At 41.5% G+C, this 18,086-nt stretch overlaps 1 protein-coding gene across 2 annotated transcripts in view; it reads right to left on the reverse strand.

The window, feature by feature from the left end:
* mgll (monoglyceride lipase) overlaps positions 1 to 17,981 on the reverse strand; it is a 46,173-nt gene extending 28,192 nt beyond the window's left edge. The window contains exons 1-2 of one of the 2 annotated variants that reach the window (XM_079678141.1): positions 17,830 to 17,981; positions 15,967 to 16,102 (exon numbers count right to left, since the gene is read on the reverse strand). In XM_079678141.1, the coding sequence (XP_079534267.1) occupies positions 15,967 to 16,094 (128 nt within the window). In that variant the 5' untranslated portion in view covers positions 16,095 to 16,102; positions 17,830 to 17,981. Of the gene's footprint in view, positions 1 to 15,966; positions 16,355 to 17,829 lie in introns of those variants that run through there. The other variant, XM_079678140.1, reaches the window with a different exon arrangement.
* Between the last annotated feature and the right edge of the window lie 105 nt (positions 17,982 to 18,086).

Genomic DNA, 18,086 nt, shown 5'->3' on the forward strand with positions numbered 1-18,086 from the left:
GGAGAATCCATTGTTAATTTCACCTATTAAATCAATTTCAGCCAGGAAAGAGAGAAGATATATCATGTAAAGTATACTCTTTCAAATAAATGGTGGTTTAACTTAATGTTCTCTCGGAAAGAAGAGACCTTTTGGCTAATTAATGCCAAGGCTGTGCGAGCAGGTCTGTAAAGTTGTACTTCCTCTATCAGTGCATATTAAGCAGGGAGCTGAACTGAAACCCTGCAGTGTTCCTCCTCTAAGCTGCAGTGCTGAGAAGCTTCAATCAGCAGCAGACAATTAGCCCAAATGTATTCAGCGACAGAGAAAAAGGGAAGGGAGTGAAACAGGGAGAGAGTGTGTGAGAGTGTGAGGCGGGTAGAATAAGAGTAGCTGTTCATCAGGCTTCATTATCAATTCTCCCGCTGCTCTTTCCCTCCTTTTAGAAAAGCCATCGCCTCGGGGTAAGACTTCCTCTGCACTTGTTGTGTGTGAACATATGAGTGTGTGTGAATGAGTGTCTTTGTATAGGCACAATGTTCTGAGACACATGCAGAGGGGCAGCAGTGGGTGGGGCTAATCTGGCTTCATTGTAAAGATAAGTGTACAGTGAACCACACACTACAGTTTAATGTGACGTTTTTTATTTGAGTCCTTTCTTTTTGAAGGCGTTATCCATCCATCATTCTCTCAGTACTTCTTTGTCTGCTTCATAACCTCACATTTTTCTCCATCTTTGGTCTCTCTTGTCAATTTCAGAGCTGTCATGGACTAAAGAAGTCATTTAAATATCTCTAACTCACAGTTTAGCAACAACATCATTTGTAGATTTAATCGACAGATCAGTAAAACGGGTTTCCCCACAGAATATCCTGTAAAAGCACAACTTTGAATCTTGTTTTTACCAGAGATGTGCTTATAAGTTACTTCGAAATAATTTATTCACTAAATCTCAGTCGACTTAGAGCAAAATCAGGGCAGGCCTAATGATGAGTACCCTTGATTTGCCAGATAGATAACACATAAAATGATGACGGCAACATGCCTGGTGACAGCCAACAGCAGGAGATGTCAAATATTTTTCTCAAGGATTTAATTAGCCACAAATCTGATCTTGACAGCAGTCTGCATTCATTCAGATACAGGCTTCTGCAGTGACAATATTCAGGCTTCTGCAGTATGTTGGCTCAGAACTGGAATGTTTCCACTTCTGGCGAAGCTCAAGAGGCATTTGTCTGGAACAAGTCTTACTTCAATAGGCTGTGACATTTTAGCATTGTACTGCTTTACTTAGAGATCTACCAGACCCCTTTCCTCACCTGGGTGAACACATGCACTACATGCACTGACAGACCTCTTAACATGGCAGCTGTGAAAATGTGAAGTGCCTTTTAACGCAGCAAAAATGTTCTAAAAACGTTCATTTGAAGGCAAAGCAGAATTGACAAATCAGGATTATGTCAAGTATCTTTTTGTTGTTAATTGAACAGGGATGTTTTATTTGTAGGGCAGCCTCTATTTATTGATTTGAGCATTGATACAAATGTCCATTACTTTTTTAATTGAATGGTTTTAAAAGGTCATAAAAAGGTGAAATCGTAAAATGGCCTATCCTATCAGCATGGCTGTTTTCTTAATTTGTCAAAAACTGATTAATGAAAAGAAATAACTTGTTGATAAGTTGTCAAAATACTGTAGGCTGATTTAATTTATGTTTATCAGTTAGTAGATTTCTTGAAAAATGGTTTCAGCCCAGGATACAGCTCACACAATAATGTTCTTTAGCGGATGTTTTTGCCTTTAAAATGGGATCATCTTCACATGAACACTGCAGTAATCTTTAGGAATACATGTGCGTTTCCACCTGCATGGTTATTCTCCCTCCAAATGTTTTGGTTCCTTATCTGTGCAGCCGCAGGACTTTTATCTCTGAGAAACAAGAAAAGAGGCTTTTTTTAAATGTTCTAACTCATTATCTCTCATCAGTCTCTCCCTGTCCTTGTCTTCTCCCATCTCTCATGGGAACTGCAGACCCACTTGTCTCCCACACTGGTTTCAGTTGCTGGAACAACATGGCTTATAACAAGCCTTATTAAAACTCTCGCAGAGTGAGACAGAGTCTGGTCCTCCCCCTGCTCTCCTCAGAGCTACTCCAAACAACCGCAGACGCAAAACAAAGCCAAGATCCTAATCCCCTTAATGCAATGCTGACTGGCTGCTCCAAGATTATCGAGGAACTCACAGACCTCCCAACTGTGCTCGAGTGCCACATTCTGCACCTTCCACTGTGAATGTTTCACAAAAAGCTAGTTCAGGCATTTTAGGCAAGAGGCTGATGCTCAGAGAGACTCACACTCATAATGAGGAGAGAGCAAATCCTTGTAGGATTTCTCTCGCCTTGATGTGAAATCCTGTGACTTTTCCATTATTTTCCAAAACATAATCCATTTCATTTACATGTTTTTTTTGTAAGAAGCAACAGCCTTGCTATTTACCTCAGTTGCACTCACTGCTGAGACCTCATAACCACCATCCAGAGCAATACACCTGCAGAGCTGTTAAGATCTGCTTTATTCCTGCAAGGGGACCCACTAATCGTCTTCGATCACCATAACCACAAACATCCAACGGTGAGGAGCTTAACAATTAAACTATATAAATACAAATGGAAAGTATGTCTGATGGCTGTTATAGTCCCGCTAGTAAGCGTGTATACTCCAATGTAACAGATTTGATGGTATTTAGGAAGCTCATAGCTCAACAGTTGAAAAATATTAATTAAATTATGTTTACATTTCATTACTTTGGAACAATGAGGCAAAGTTTGGTAAGGAGAGCGTAATATATATATGCAGTCATGTACATTATGCGCCTAAATTCTTTATTTAACCTAGTTCATTTTGCTTTATGTTTTCTTTCTATCTAACATCTATACAGGCCTCTGAAACATGTTGATTATTGAGAAAAATGCACAAGAGCTTTGGTGCTAACTTTGACAGAGCTAAAGTGCCGCAAATAGAATGAATCCGGTAATCTGCATCATGGATCGTTTCATGGAAAGTTTAATAAAAATGTACTAGCAGATCGAATTGTGCGATACTGTCAGTGTTTACAAGCAGAACAAAATCCCTTTTTCACCAAAGATATTTGAAATGTGACGGCAGCCAAAGCACAGTGACTGATCAAATGAATGATGGCTTGATTCCAAGCAGCTGATGAAGTTTGCTCTCTTTCAAATGGCGATGGCTTACTTGAGTTAAATGGAGACATTATTTGACTAATAGGACAGGTCAATGGCTGCTACAAAAGGCTAACACCACCCTGCCTTTGTTGCACCTGATTGGGCAGGACAATGTTTGATCAGGCTGAACAACTTCAAAGACATTATATTTGACATTTGAATATATTGATTTGGACAGGTCGCCGGGGGGATTGTTCAACACCATGTGATAGGTGTTACTGATGTGCCTTTGTTTTTCTTAAACATACCAAGGAGGTTTATTCTTGGCACTGAAGGGATTTCGCTCCATGCTTCCAGACTGGACAAGAGCCAGAAAACGAGACTGAAGACTGGCATTTTAATACGATTAATAGACTTAGACTGCTCAGAACTAAATGGTGCGAGTGTGTCCCTGTACTCTAATCTTATGTCTAACACAGTGCGAGTGTAGGAAAAAGAACCACAAATTGCTGAGCAGAGAGTCGCCCAAATTATGTATTTGTGTGTATGTATGTATGTGGGTGGGTGACCACATCTGGGCTGTTAAGTGCAGACTCAGTGAATGTAAGGTAATAGGGGTAGTATAGTAAGGGGTATGTATGGATATATAAAGGCAACAATTAAAGGAAAGGAGAAAGAAGAGAGGACCGAAGATAGAAAGAGAAGATATATGACAGAGGAAACAGGACATTAGCAGCCTTTGAAAGCCAAACTTAGAAACGTTTGAGGACTATAAAACCAAAATTAAGAGACCACATGAGCAGCCTGCCAAAATGTAAACTTAACGAAGAGTGTATAAGGTAAAGTACAGTTGTTTAGTTTCCAATAGATTATATTTAAGCAGAGGCCAAACAGTATTTAAAGTCAACAGATATTAGAAACTGAATACAAAAATCTAGCTACACTATTTACAGTTATCTTGTCAGCGACAGTATCACACTGCCAGAGCAGCTGCAGTGTATTGTAGTCAATTCAAGGCATTTCAGAAGGTGTTAAAGACCCCTTCATGCTTTGTAAGAACCCGTAAAGTCCCAGGTGACGGTGAGATATTAAACACTTGGAGCAAAAACAAAATGGATATGACAGACTAAGTGACAGGTGGGAAATGAGATGGAGTCCGAGAGAAGGATGAAGTGTGACAAACTGGTACAGAAAAAAAAGTGTGTGTGTGCTGCACAGAAAACACAACAGACAGACAGATGATGTTGCTGTGCGATGGAGAGAAGTGGAGTCAGACAAACAGCAGGCGGCCACAGAAGGAGATTACACCAGTCATACTGAAAGGTAAACCAAAGAGAATACTGGAAATGTTCCACTGCATAATGAAAAAGCTTTTGCTAACAACTGGGAGGAACATTTTTCATGACGCAACAAGCAAACTGCACACTCTGTTATCTGCATAGATAGAAAATCACACACAACCTATCTGCATGATAAGGTGGTGATAGGGTTTGACATTATACAACCGCATGATGTTCTCAGCCACGGTTAGATAGAAAATGACATAAGTGATAGTGTGTGAGTTTAAGAGCGTTAATTATTAATAGTCAAGACTAGGGATGGGTATCGTTAGGATTTTATCGATACCGATACTGCTTAACGAACCGTGACGGTTCGGGACGAATATGGATACCGTTATACCCTTAATTATCAGTAATCATTTTAAAGTTACACAGAGACATTGGATAAACCGTTGTTATGCCAACAAAGGTAAGACATAATTACTATCATGGCTACGTAAAGTTAAGTTGTTTTCTTGCTCTTTCCTGGCTGCTAGTTCAGTGAGTTTTGGTCGTACAGTGATGAGACTTATACCAATGGAATCTGTGGAATCTCAACTTTCATGTGATATGCGTTTGTGCAGATAACATGACGTAGAAAAGATAGCTTTTGCCAGTTATGTGCTAAAGTAGCCGTTAGCCCCGTTAGCCCGTTTCGCTAAGTGTTGATTTAGACTCTTGGTGTTGGACTTCTGTTCCGTGTAGGTAAAATGGTTGATATCGTCTGTTAGCTGAGTTTCTTCCCGTTAAGTGGGTATGCATCATTAATAGGTTGTTAAATATTAAGAAGCCTTGAGACGCTGTTTCTTGCAAGATGTTGCATCTGCCCCCGGGAGTCTCACGGTACGTCCACACAGCAGCTTTGAAAAAATCTTGAAAATCTTGGAGCTGGGCGTGTCTGAGAGCTTGGGGATTTTTCGCGAGTAACGCGACCAACAACCAATCACATGAATCTCCCGCCCCCGGCATACAAAGCAAAAAACCCCGGGGATTTTATGCGAGCAATATATATATATATATACTCCCCAAACAGGCGAAAACCTACCAGCTTCACCCACTGTCTCTGCCACCTCCCTCCATGCCTGGTTCCTCCGGTTTGTATCCCGGTAAATAGTTCTGGTCGTAAAGAACCGGGTGATTTGCTACCGTAATTTCTCGTTTGGAATATGAGGAAATGAACTGCGGTCTGGCTCTCCCAGCTTGCACGCGGTTTGATTGGCTAGCGCTTGTACTGTCAGATTTGCATAAACGGGATTTGATTGGCTGACGCTTCCAGCTCAGCTTCAAAAGTTGAACATTGCTCAACTTTTGAATCATGAAAATCCTGTAAATCCTGTAAATCTTCGCTTCGCTTCCCCACAATGCAGTTCGGCGAAAAGCGAGGCAAAGTGACATCACTCCCATTCAAAGTCAATGGGCAGAGAAGCGTTGGAAATGTTGGAAGATTTTTTAAAGCTGCTGTGTGGACGTACCGTCACAATAATAAGAGAGCTGTTAGGAGAGATGACGAGTGGCATTCACAGTGGCCAATCAGAGTGGTACTCAAACCGGATACGTCAGACAGGATGAGGGTTCCCAACCAACCAGAATTGTTTAAACTAAGGAAGTAGCGCAATTCATATACCGACAAAAGACAAAAGATCACCAGCCTCAATGACTACCGCCCAGTAGCACTCACCTCCATCATAATGAAGTGCTTTGAGCGGTTAGTCAAATCATTCAAAACCTCCTCCCTCCCTGACTCTCTGGACCCCCAGCAGTTTGCCTACAGAGCAAACAGGTCCACAGACGACGCCATAGCCCTCACCATCCACACTGCCCTCTCACAACTGGACCAGAGGAACACATACAGTATGTGAGAATGCTGTTCATTGATTACAGTTCAGCCTTCAATATCATTGTGCCCTCCAAGCTGGTCATCAAGCTCAGAGACCTCGGGCTCAACAGCGCCCTCTGTGACTGGATCCTGAACTTCCTGACGGGCAGACCCCAGGCGGTGCGGGTGGGAAACATCACATCCTCCACCCTGATCCTCAACACCGGAGCCCCTCAAGGCTGCGTGCTCAGCCCTCTCCTCTACTCCCTGTTCACTCATGACTGCGTGGCCATACACAGCTCCAACACCATTGTGAAGTTTGTTGACGACACGACCGTCATCGGCCAGATCACAGACGGCGACGAGACGGCGTACAGAGAGGAGGTCGAAAACCTGACATCTTGGTTACAGGATAACAACCTCCATTTCAACATCAGCAAAACAAAGGAGCTGATTGCGGATTACAGGAAGCAGCAGAGAGAGGGACACGCCCCATCGCCATCAATGGGACTACGTTGGAGAGAGTCAGCAGCTTCAGGTTCCTTGGGGTCCACATCACTGAGGACCTGACATGGACTCTTCACACCACCACCACCACCAAAAAAGCTCGACAGCGGCTCTTCTTCCTCCGCAGGCTGAGGAGGTTCAACATGGACTCCAGGATACTCTGCAACTTCTACAGGTGCACCATAGAGAGGATCCTGACTGGCTGCATCACGGCCTGGTACGGCAGCTGCACCGCCCTCAATCGTCAGGCTTTACAGAGGGTGGTGAAAACTGCACAGAACATCACCAGGACGGAGCTGCCATCCATGGAGGACCTCTACTCCCAGCGGCTCAGGGAAGAAATCCCTCCGGATTATAAAAGACCCCCATCACCCCAGCCACAAACTGTTCAGTCTGCTGCCGTCTGGCAGGCGCTACCGCAGCATCCGGACTAAAACCACCAGATTCAGAGACAATTTCATCCCACAGGCAATAAGACTGTTAAACACCTGAACTGTTGTAACAACATCCATAACATTCATCTGCTACTTAGTAATTATTTATCTATTTATCTAATATATCATTCCAATAGCTTGCATATAGACTCTTATTTCACTAATTCACTTTTTTAAAACTATTTTTCTTTTTATATTTACTTTTTAATATTAATTGCACTATATTTTTCTGTTTTTCTGTATTATTGTGTTGCACTGTTGGAGAAGCCTGTGACCTAAGATTTTCATCGACATAACTACTCTGTCGCTATGTTCGTATGACAAATAAAGAACATTGAACCTTGATAGCAGCACCGTTTGTCCAGCGGCTTAACGGTATACCGATACCGTCCAATCGGCTACCGGTACTGACTTAGTACCGGTTCTAGATCCCATCCCTAGTCAAGACACTATTTTAAAGGGGCCCTATTATGCTTTTTAGTTTTTTCTTTTCCTGTAGTGTGTTACAGTATGTATAGGTTAGACCAGGGGTCGGCAACCTTTTTGATATGAAGTGCCATTTAAAAAAATAATTGTTATCAGCGTGCCAACGATCGAGAATTATCAACCGGGGGGGGGGGGGGGGGGGGGGGGGGTTGAGGAGCTTGACGCTCGTCAACTATCAGCAGGAGGGCAGGGGAGCCTCGCTGCGGGAAGCAGTGTGTGGACCTGTCAGCGCAAGTCACATGATGCCGAATTTAACAAACACATTTAAATAATTGGTTTTAAACGGCATAATAATAAGGACGATCGTCCGTTCTGTGATTCTCCAGAGCACACATGCTATGATATTAGGGTCATGCAGAGTGAGATGAGATTGCTGTCCCTTTAAGAGAGAGAGAGAGAGGGGTGTGCTTGTGCATGTGTGTTTGTGGATGGGAGAGCAACAGTGAGAGAACCTATGGAGAGAACGTGTGTATGTTTCTGGAAGTGAAACGAGGAAGCAGAAAAACAGAGGTCTGTGATGTATTTTGTGAAACAGAAGAACAGCTAAATAAATGCAACGGCCTCCCAAGAAGAGCTCGCCTCTCTCTAAAGTGGGTTATTGAACCTGAAGCTTGTTGCTTCTGCCCTCCTCGACTACGGTCTGGGAGCCGACAGGAAAAAGAAACACACAGATGGCCAGTCCGCCCCTTTGTAGCATATTATTTAGATGAGAGATGAGCAGATCGCCACTGGGCTTTCAACTAAATACACAGCCACGCAAAAACTGCGGCATTATGGGTACTGCAATTAGTGAAGTGCTTTCCTCCGTGGTGAAACGATCAGCACTGCACCACGGAGGAAAGCGGCAGAATGTCACCTGGAGTTAAAGAGAGCGGCGCTGCGTTGCGTGCATGGCTTCCTTCTGCAGGTAACGAGGAGACGCGCTCTGGCGGCGGTCTCGTTCAGGATCCGAAAATACAATTTAAATATTTTTGCACACTTATTCCACTTATTCCTAGTGTGCCACTGGTTACGTTGCTGCGTGCCAATGCTGGCACGCGTGCCAGGGGTTGCCGACCCCTGGGTTAGACCCTCCAGAAAACGCGATTCTGCGATCGCAGAATTTACCGCATAATCAGCAAAATGGCGCAGATTTGTAAAAGGCCGCATATTTATCAAAAGGCCGCATAATCCCCGCATTTTTCCACACAAAGTTGAGAAGAAAAAAAGTTAACTCGTCTTGACGTGACGTCATCAGCTCGCGCATCACAGAATGTAAACAACACTGTATAGAGTGAACGTGTGGAGCTCACACGATAGAGAAAACACCAAGATGAAAAAATCTAATCCATCTAATTTACCAACGAACATTTCTAATAAAGACCGGGCAAAAAGTGGGGGAAAACTATTCTGCACCCCGTGCAACTGTGTGTTGGAGCATAAGAGAAAATCGCATTGGCGACCCACTTTGATTCATTCAAACATTCGAAAATGCTTTCTGCTGCTGCGGACAAGAAAGCCATTCAACTCACGTTCACCGAGGCATCAACCTCCAAAACCCTTTTGAGGGCTACAAGAAATGAAGTGAGTAGCCTACAAGATTGAAGCTGGTCAGATAACGAACGAGTAAATGAAATCAGAATGAGGCGGAGAAGTGTGTGTGTGAGATTAAAATAGCCCAATTGCTTTTACAATAAATAAACATTGAATGTGTTTAATTGAATAGTAAAGGGGTTTAACGTTAGTGGCAGGTTGTGTGTGAGAGAGAATAAATAAGACAGCCCAATATTTTAATTTTTTTTTATTCTTTTCCCCCGCATTTTTAGCATATTTCGCAACTTTCCGCATATTTCGCAACTTCCCGCAATTTCACCGCATAAAATCACATGAAAAAAAGTTTAATCGCATAATCAAGGATTTTAGCCCGCATAATCAAGGAATTTAGCCCGCATAATCAAGGATTTTTGCCCGCGTTTTTCTGGAGGGTCTAATAGGTCTTTGTACATTTAAATACTCTGCAAAGGCTAACATCTAAAAGTGTACGCTAGATGGAGTTTTTCTCCCACATTCCCCCGCTGCCTGAATTGCCTCCATTGGACTCCTTTGTTTAATTACGCAACTAAGTGTCATCACCTTATAACACTCGGGCATCTATTGGCTTGCGCTTCAACACATTTTGCATGATATGCTAAGCAGTTGAGCAATCATTGAAGAGCCATCCAGCTAACCAATCAGAGCAGACTGGGCTCTGGTTTCAGACAGAGGGTGAAAAGAGGTTCTGCAGCACAGGCAGTATGAGAAGAATAAAGAGCTTTTTTAACATTAAAGCATGGAGACATGTCACAGTAGAGACACTAAATACAATTATGAAACCTTGAAACAAGTATAAAAGGGCCCCTTTAAACACTCACAAATGAAGTTTATCTTTCATTTAGACATTCAGTTTACATGCTTTAATGCTGCTAAAATGAAAAATAACATGCTTTTCTTTATTACATGTTTTATGTTAATGTTAATGTCTTAAAAATTAAAATAATATACTACCTTTGATCCCATGCTGTCGCCTCTATATTTTAAAGCTTTGGATGTTTGCATAACCCATTTCCTGTTTTCTTCTGTAAATGTATTTGGCTTTTTCTGCATCTTATCACTACTTGCTGCTGCAAAATGTTCCTTTCCCCGCGGGCTACGTTAAATTAAATGTAATGCTGTATAATATTTAGATTTAGGAAATCCTAAAAAGTTATATAGAGTACTGATTATTTACAACAATCCATGTCTCGTTTTATGTGACAGTTAAGCTGTTAATTGTACTGTCATTTCAAAGATGCAGTTCTAGCTTACTTTTAAATCCAAGTCATTGTAAAAATGAGGAACAGTGGAATGAAAAGCTAAAATTAACTTATCTGTTTCCTCTCTTCTTTTCTTATATTCGTTAATTGTGAAAGATCACAGCTGGCTCTGGGATCACCTACTAAATTAGTTTTATGGTCATACAATTGGTCCTAATATTTAATAAAGTGCATTACTCAGCCCAAATCTGCCCCCAAGTGCAAATATGAAGAGAGCCATTATAGAGCTTTATCTTTGTAAAGTAGCCTCCACTGACATGTGTAACAGTGATAGAAGGAAGCAGGGAAATCAAATGGCCTGACACCAGGAACCCAAACAGGGAAGGAACATCATCGACACACCAGCAGCAGAAATGGCAGCGTGACTTTTTTTACACAAAGTGTACGTGACAGTTAGTCGTGTGAGTGTGGTTTTCATGGTGGAGATGTGCTCTGTGCAAAGAATGTATGGCTCATGTATAAAAATAAGTGGACATACACCTGAAACGTCACCCATTGGTTTGTGGAACACCGTTTTAAAGCCTTAAGTTTGTCTCTTTGGTCGTTCCCACCCAGAGGTGACCATACGGTATTTGGATGAGAGGCTGGAACCAGGCAGGGATATGCAATGTTGCGTGGTTGCGAGCTGTCAATCAACAGTTTGCTAAACCCTGAAACCCAGCTTCATTGTCTACTTTACTCTAAATGGGACCATAATTTACAAAATGGAAATCATGCATTATAAAGAAGACTTCATGACTGAAGTCTTCTGACTGGGACATAACTTATGTTTACCATGTTTACTGATATATCAAGTGAAAAGTAGAGCTAATTTTCTCATAGAGTTCTACACAATCAGTCCTTTTTAAGCCACCAGTGTATTTGCCCTGCCGACCATTTCAAAGAATGCATAAACTATATACTATACTATATGTACAGTATACTACTTTAATACAGACTCTGGTATGGCTGGTATGCTGATCTCCATGGGTTTAAAGCCCCTGTTGGGCCATCTATCAATCATTGCTGTGGCCCTCCCCTCCCCTCCACCTTTCACCTACTTCCTGGTTCAAGTAAAAGTACTTTTCAGGAGTTAATGAACTTTGAACCATCTGTTTCTCATACAAACAAGAAACTAATTTCAAATTAATTTCTGCATTACTTTCTAAGTTGTATTTTGTCTGTTTGTCATGATGGTCATAGAAAAAGGAATTATAAATAGTTTACTTCAGTGACAACCTAATCATTAAAGGCTTCATTTTGTAAGACAATACGTTTGGTAAATGTGTATCCAGCTACGACCAAAAAATTATTACTAGGAACAATTCTCAGTTTAAACAGCGATCTAACCAAAACCACTTTGGAAAGAAGACACATTGAAGACCTGATCTGTAAAATTAGTGAAATAATATCATTATCGTTCAACATTTTTTGCGCCAAGAGTAAAGTAACAATCAACTAAGGTTATCAAACCTCTTCAAGGCATCTTCACCACCCTGCTGTTTAACAAAAGGAACACACATTGAATAAATCCTTCCCATTAGTTTAGATTGAGAATAAGGATCAAACAGTAAACAGCTCGGCTTTCACCTTCTAGACAAACAACACTCCCAATGTGATAAACTGTCAGCTGACAGTTTGGTGAATCAATGAATAAATGCCTGTCAACATTGATGCAGTACATCCCATTATGAAATAAATAGTGTTGACAATGACAGGGTATCAATGAAATAATGTTAAAGCCAATTGACAAGTTCTAAAATCTCCACTGTAATGGATAGGGAGCTTTTTTTATCTTATGTAATAGTTAACTTTATAACATACATTTTGTTTTTGCATGCAATGTCATGACATCATTTTTTATTTTAGGAATTGTTTTTCCACTACTGGTATTTAATGGATGAACTGGTTGACTGATAAAATCATCAGGTTATCATAATCGCAAGATACAAGTTGCTGTCCTGTATGGTTTTTAACTCTTTTACCAAATGATGTACTGACAATATTTGGTCATTTGGCTGCAGTTTAAATTTCAAATGGAAATCTCTAAATCTCTAACTTTTGATCATTAAAGCGTATCACTGCACCAGCTGCTCCTGTTACTGATATGATACCACTCTTATCATAAAAGTGAGAAGATTTTTTTTTTTTACGTTTTCAGAAATGTTTCCATCCTTCCATAATGTATAGCATTTTCAACAATGGTGAAACTTGTATTTTAAAAGCATCCACACCACAGTGTATACTAAGAATGTATAATTACCATTCATGCCAACGGCTACAACCAAGTCTTATACCTATAATGCAATAAGCTTCTGGATAAGCTACATCTAGAAGAGTTCATGAATTGGCTTCTGATACGCTTAGTCACGTTGTGTTAAATTACTGATCTGACTGCTGCAGTGAGTGGGTTGCTGTGAGTCTGCATCTACTGAGACCAAATGGAACTTAGTGTGACACACCAGTGCAGGGGCTGTTTGTGTTACAAGAGTATAGTGTATCAGAGTATTTATTTCATGGTCAAGTGTAGGCTGTACGATAGACAACAGGCTGGAGTGTCTCATTTTGTGGCACTTGCTCAGCAGTTTTTACTCTTACACAATATTGTGTGTATAGCTGGGACTTAGCATTAAGAGGTTTCGAGGTAAATATAGCTGGGACTTAGCATTAATAGGTTTCGAGGTAAATATGTTCCCATGAGAACTACTAACAATTATATTCTGATTAACACTCATTGCATTCAACAGCATATTGAGACCAACACATCAGTTTGGGGTAATGATGAGGGCGTACTTTTACTGAATAGCTTCTGTTTTGTCAGCTAGTAAACCTACCACACACAGCTTTTAGGAGCTGCTAGCTCAGCTTAAATATTTTTAATTAGTCTGGGCTTCAGTGAAGAATTTAACTGTTAAAGTGTAACTGGAGCTTGGAGTGCTTTCTGTTGCAGTATCCAAACCAATCTTTGCAGAATGCTCACATTCTGTGGCAACAGAGAGGTTGAATTTAAGCACAATGTACAGAACGGCTAGAAAGCGTATGTCATAATGAGCTTCTAATCATACATAACAGTACAAAACAATTTGTGGAGTTTTGCATGCCTCTCAGTACCATGACTTCATGCATTTTCAGAACAGCTGGCTTCCAGTGATATCGCTCTTATATAAGCTGACCAAAGCCTTGGCTCTGAAACAGTTACAACACAGAAGGATCTGCAGCTATTTTAAGCATGCAGTGATTCAGCTTTTAACTTCCAAAAAAGAAGAAGTAAAATAAACCTGCCATAGTGTGCCAATCAAATGTGTTATTTGGGCTATGGATGTCTTGGCAGGAGAAGTAGGAAACTTCTTTAGAATCAGTTATACATTTCCAAGTATGCTTGAAATATATGAGCAGATAGTAGATTTATGTTCATGGGAGAATGAGGGCTTGGGTCTGGAAAAAGGGCTTCTGTGTGACCACAGCTAAGCCTCACTCATCAGAACTATTATGGGCAAAATATGTGGTCAAATGTTTGTCACACTGCCCATGCAGAATCATACATCATGTTCTCAAGAGCTGGCAGAGTGCATCAGACAGAGAAACCCAATCCAACCACAAAAACAAACTCTCATGGTTTGCTACCCACATACACATATCTGCAGGTATACAAGCATGCAAATAAAGAATAAATTACTCATCACTGTGGGGGAAACTTCTGAAGCAATTGGAGTCAGGACTCAAAGAGAGACACGATGGAGAGCTGGAGCTTTGATGGCAAACACTGACGGTTTATTTGGAGCTTCGGCCGGAGAATTCACAAGACATATCACAGGCCACGATCTGACCACACGGTAGAGATGCCAAATCAATTCTGAAGAACCCTTCTGTAGCTCGAGGTTTTAACTAGTTCAGAGTGTAATAATCTACATTCTTCAATAGATAGACTAAACAGCTGAGGACACTGAATCACATTTGTTGTGATCTACACCCCGAGAAGGATGTGTTCCAGGTTTCCCACAACAATAACTATCTCTGACCGAGAGTTGCCCGGTCATAAACTGGTAACAACAACAAAATGCTAGGGCAGCCCCTCCTTAAGGGAGATAGCGTGCTGCCCAAGGCTGGGCATCTTCATCAGAGGGCGAAAGAGGAAATGCAGGGCAAATTATTCCCTGATGAATAATGAGCAGCAGTTTGTTGAGCAAAAATGCAGCAGAAGCACTGAAAAATGTTTTGTGGGCCATTCTGACACATCCCTTCACGTCTTTGCTTCACACCTCATGCAACTATGTGGTCTGTAAGCGAGGTTAAGCGTGACATCTGTCTTCGGTTTCATGCACTTCCACAGCGGAGTGCATAGCAAAGGGGCCTCAAAAACAGAGAATGATCCACGAGCAAAAGTATGTTGGTTTTTGAAACTGAACCCATTATTCATCTGGATGTATTGTTTGATGTAATTTGGGATAAGCAACAATCACTTTATTACACGCAATATTGACAAGTGAGTTATGTAATAAATCCGTTTTTTCAGCTGTTACCTGTAACTTCCTGCATGTTGTTGTGCTCTAAGTTCAAGAGAATATCCAACCACAGTAAAGTAGGTGTACTGTTTGATGTGTTGACAAAATGTTTAAGCTTGTTTAGTGGATTGAACTTGAAACAGTTTTCAATCTTTCTCTTAAAACGGGGTCATGACCCAGTATGAGTCCCTGGTGCATATGGTGGTTACGAGGAGATTTACATAATTAAAATGTTTCTACTAAGCTTGGGTCTCAGGATAAGACCATGCAGATTTATTACAAATCCATTTTACAATAGGTAATTGTATGCTTTAATTGTCCTTTTGTCGTCTAATTTGACATAGCGTTGTGTTTGAGTTGCATCAAGTTAAGAAGTTTATATAAAAAGGGTCATATGACTTAAAATAAAGAAGATGGATGATGTATTGTTATAAGCATGGAGCTGGGCCAAATGTCTGCACGGGTATTTATTATAGAGTTACTGGGTGACAGCCCAACAAAGTAGGCTGTTTTTCAGCCAGTGTTACTTCTCGTGATGAAACCATGAAGATTACAATAAGCACATTTGGTGGTGTGCCTATGGAAGATGAGGAGAGTTTACGGATAAGTTGTTGGACCAGTCAGGTATGACTCCTGGGCGTACGTTTAACAAACTAATTATTCATAGGTTAATTAATTTTGATGTGTGAGGGACGACATACCAAACTGTGCCCTTTGTAAACTGGCCACACACACACACACTTCGGGAGAAAAAAGTTTAACTCCATGTGACTTACTCCAGGACTGAAAGCAACCACGTGAACAGTGTCACATCCCTCACCAACACATGATAATGGGGTCATTACAGTTTAACCGACACTTAAAATGACCCCAGTAGCCTAATTCACACACATAGCCCGTACACCATACAGTCAAAAAGCTTCTCCACTGACCTTGGCGGGCTGGCGGGCTCCCAGTAGCGGCAGAACAGGTGCAGTCCGTCGGCGTTGACGAGGTGCTGCAGGTCGCTGTATGGGACTCCCTGCGGGCTCCGCCGCGGAGCAGCTCCCGGCTCGGGCATGGAGGAGTCTGCGGAGAAAACACGGAGCAGCGACATCAACACATCGCTGCCGTAGAGGTAGTAGCTGACACCGGCGACGAGCAGGCAGCTGGCGGTGGTCGCGGCGTTCATTGTTTATTTATTAGCTGATTTTGGTGCGCGTGTTAGGCATGCATCGCTAAAGACACGGTATGTCCGTTAGGATATGATGGATGGAATCCTGAGCAGCATGCACACACATACGGACACGCGCACTATAGGCAATGTTATCAGACCTTCCGCAACAACCGCCGTTACGTCACGAGACAATATGCTCTGTTTTACAAAAGCTCCCCCTCTCTATTCTTCTTCTTCTTTTTCTCTCTCTATTTATTTTCTTCCCTATGTCTATCGGAATCCATACCAATATTATTATATTGCAATAACTACACATTAAAAGCAGTGTTGCACAACTCCCTATACAGTAAAGGGAAGAAAACAAATCATTACTACAGAATAAAATAATATGATTAAACATTCACAAAGAGTGGCATATGATATTAGATGACAACTGAATGGATGTTAAATGGGTACAATAAAATGTGTTTTCTGTCTATCTTTATGTATAAAAAATGAAATATCAATTTCACACACGCGGACATGTGATGGTGCTTCCTCGGCATAAAGGCTTAAAAACATCACAACAGAAAACAGTTATATCGAAAATATTTCTCCAGCATACTTCTGCAGAACCGCACACACACACACAAATCATTTTCAGTATGTATTCATCTTTTTCTCTGAAGCACACACCCCCTTCTCCTCCCCATCGCATGGCATTACACGCGAGGCTTTCGACAGCATCATCAGGTGCAGCTGGATATAATGGACATCTACATCATGTTAAAGGCATGTGCAGCACAATGAACAGGACCGTGTGCACGCGGGGCAAACGCTGGAGGTAAAAATAGCCATGGTGTGGACCTATTTCCTGAGGGGATCGGGTTTCAAAATTCAGTTTTACCGACAACCTAAATTGTACTTCAGTATTTAGTAGGTGGTCGCAAGTGACACATATAAAACATAAGTAAACTATGTGGTTTACTGTTGGTGAGCTTTGTAGAAAAACAGATCAATCCGCGCGTCTGTCAGTGTTGTTATTCTCACTAACAGGCAACATTTCTGCTTTGCAGCCAATCCTGTGCGGGGATATATGGCTCATTAGTTTAAACTGCATATGGCAGGATCATAACAGAACAAACGAATAACAGTGAGAAGTGTGCAGTCCACATGTAGAAATAATCCCATTGTAGGACGTGAGTATTATTGCTGGGAACTGCCATTTGTTTTCATCTCTGTTGAAACCATCAGTGACACATTCATGCACATGGTGATAATCTAAATAATGGGTCAGCAGTGCGATTAGTGCCTGCATGCATCCTGGAAGAAGGCAAACGTTTGCAATAAGAGTGTTTTAAGTAAAGCTACAGCCTTTTAAAATAATCGATTCAACTGGACTGTGCTGATATCGATGTCACTGCACCTGTGGTAAACACGCGCTTGGCCATCAATGTTATTGTCTGCGGGTTTAATGCGAAAAGCCCAATGTTGAAGCCAGAGAAGCTGAGACATGTGAAAACATCTCAGCAAATTACAAGTTACCAAAGAGTAAATGGAAAATATGCTGATGTTTAAGATAAAATACACTGGAGTCTTTTTTATTGTAAGTCCATAATCAGGTATAATAAAATATATATATTTTAGAAATAGGACCAACCTGTGCTGGAACGTCTGCAGTGAAGTTTCGACTTCTTCTCGGACTCTTTCTCTCCCTCTGTCTATGTCCCTCTCTCCGACACTCCTCTTTTGCCACCCGCTAAGGGAAGAATGCAGTCAGCGCCGTTTGGGTTGTAACTAAATAAGTATTCATACACACACCCTCTCTCTCTCTCCGTCGCACACACACACTCACATTGCAAATGTTCCCCCAGAGGCGGAGGTACAGCTCTCCTCTCACCCCCTCCACATGGTCCA

This window comes from Notothenia rossii, assembly GCF_949606895.1.
Source record: "Notothenia rossii genome assembly, chromosome: 4".
Lineage (NCBI taxonomy): Eukaryota > Metazoa > Chordata > Actinopteri > Perciformes > Nototheniidae > Notothenia > Notothenia rossii.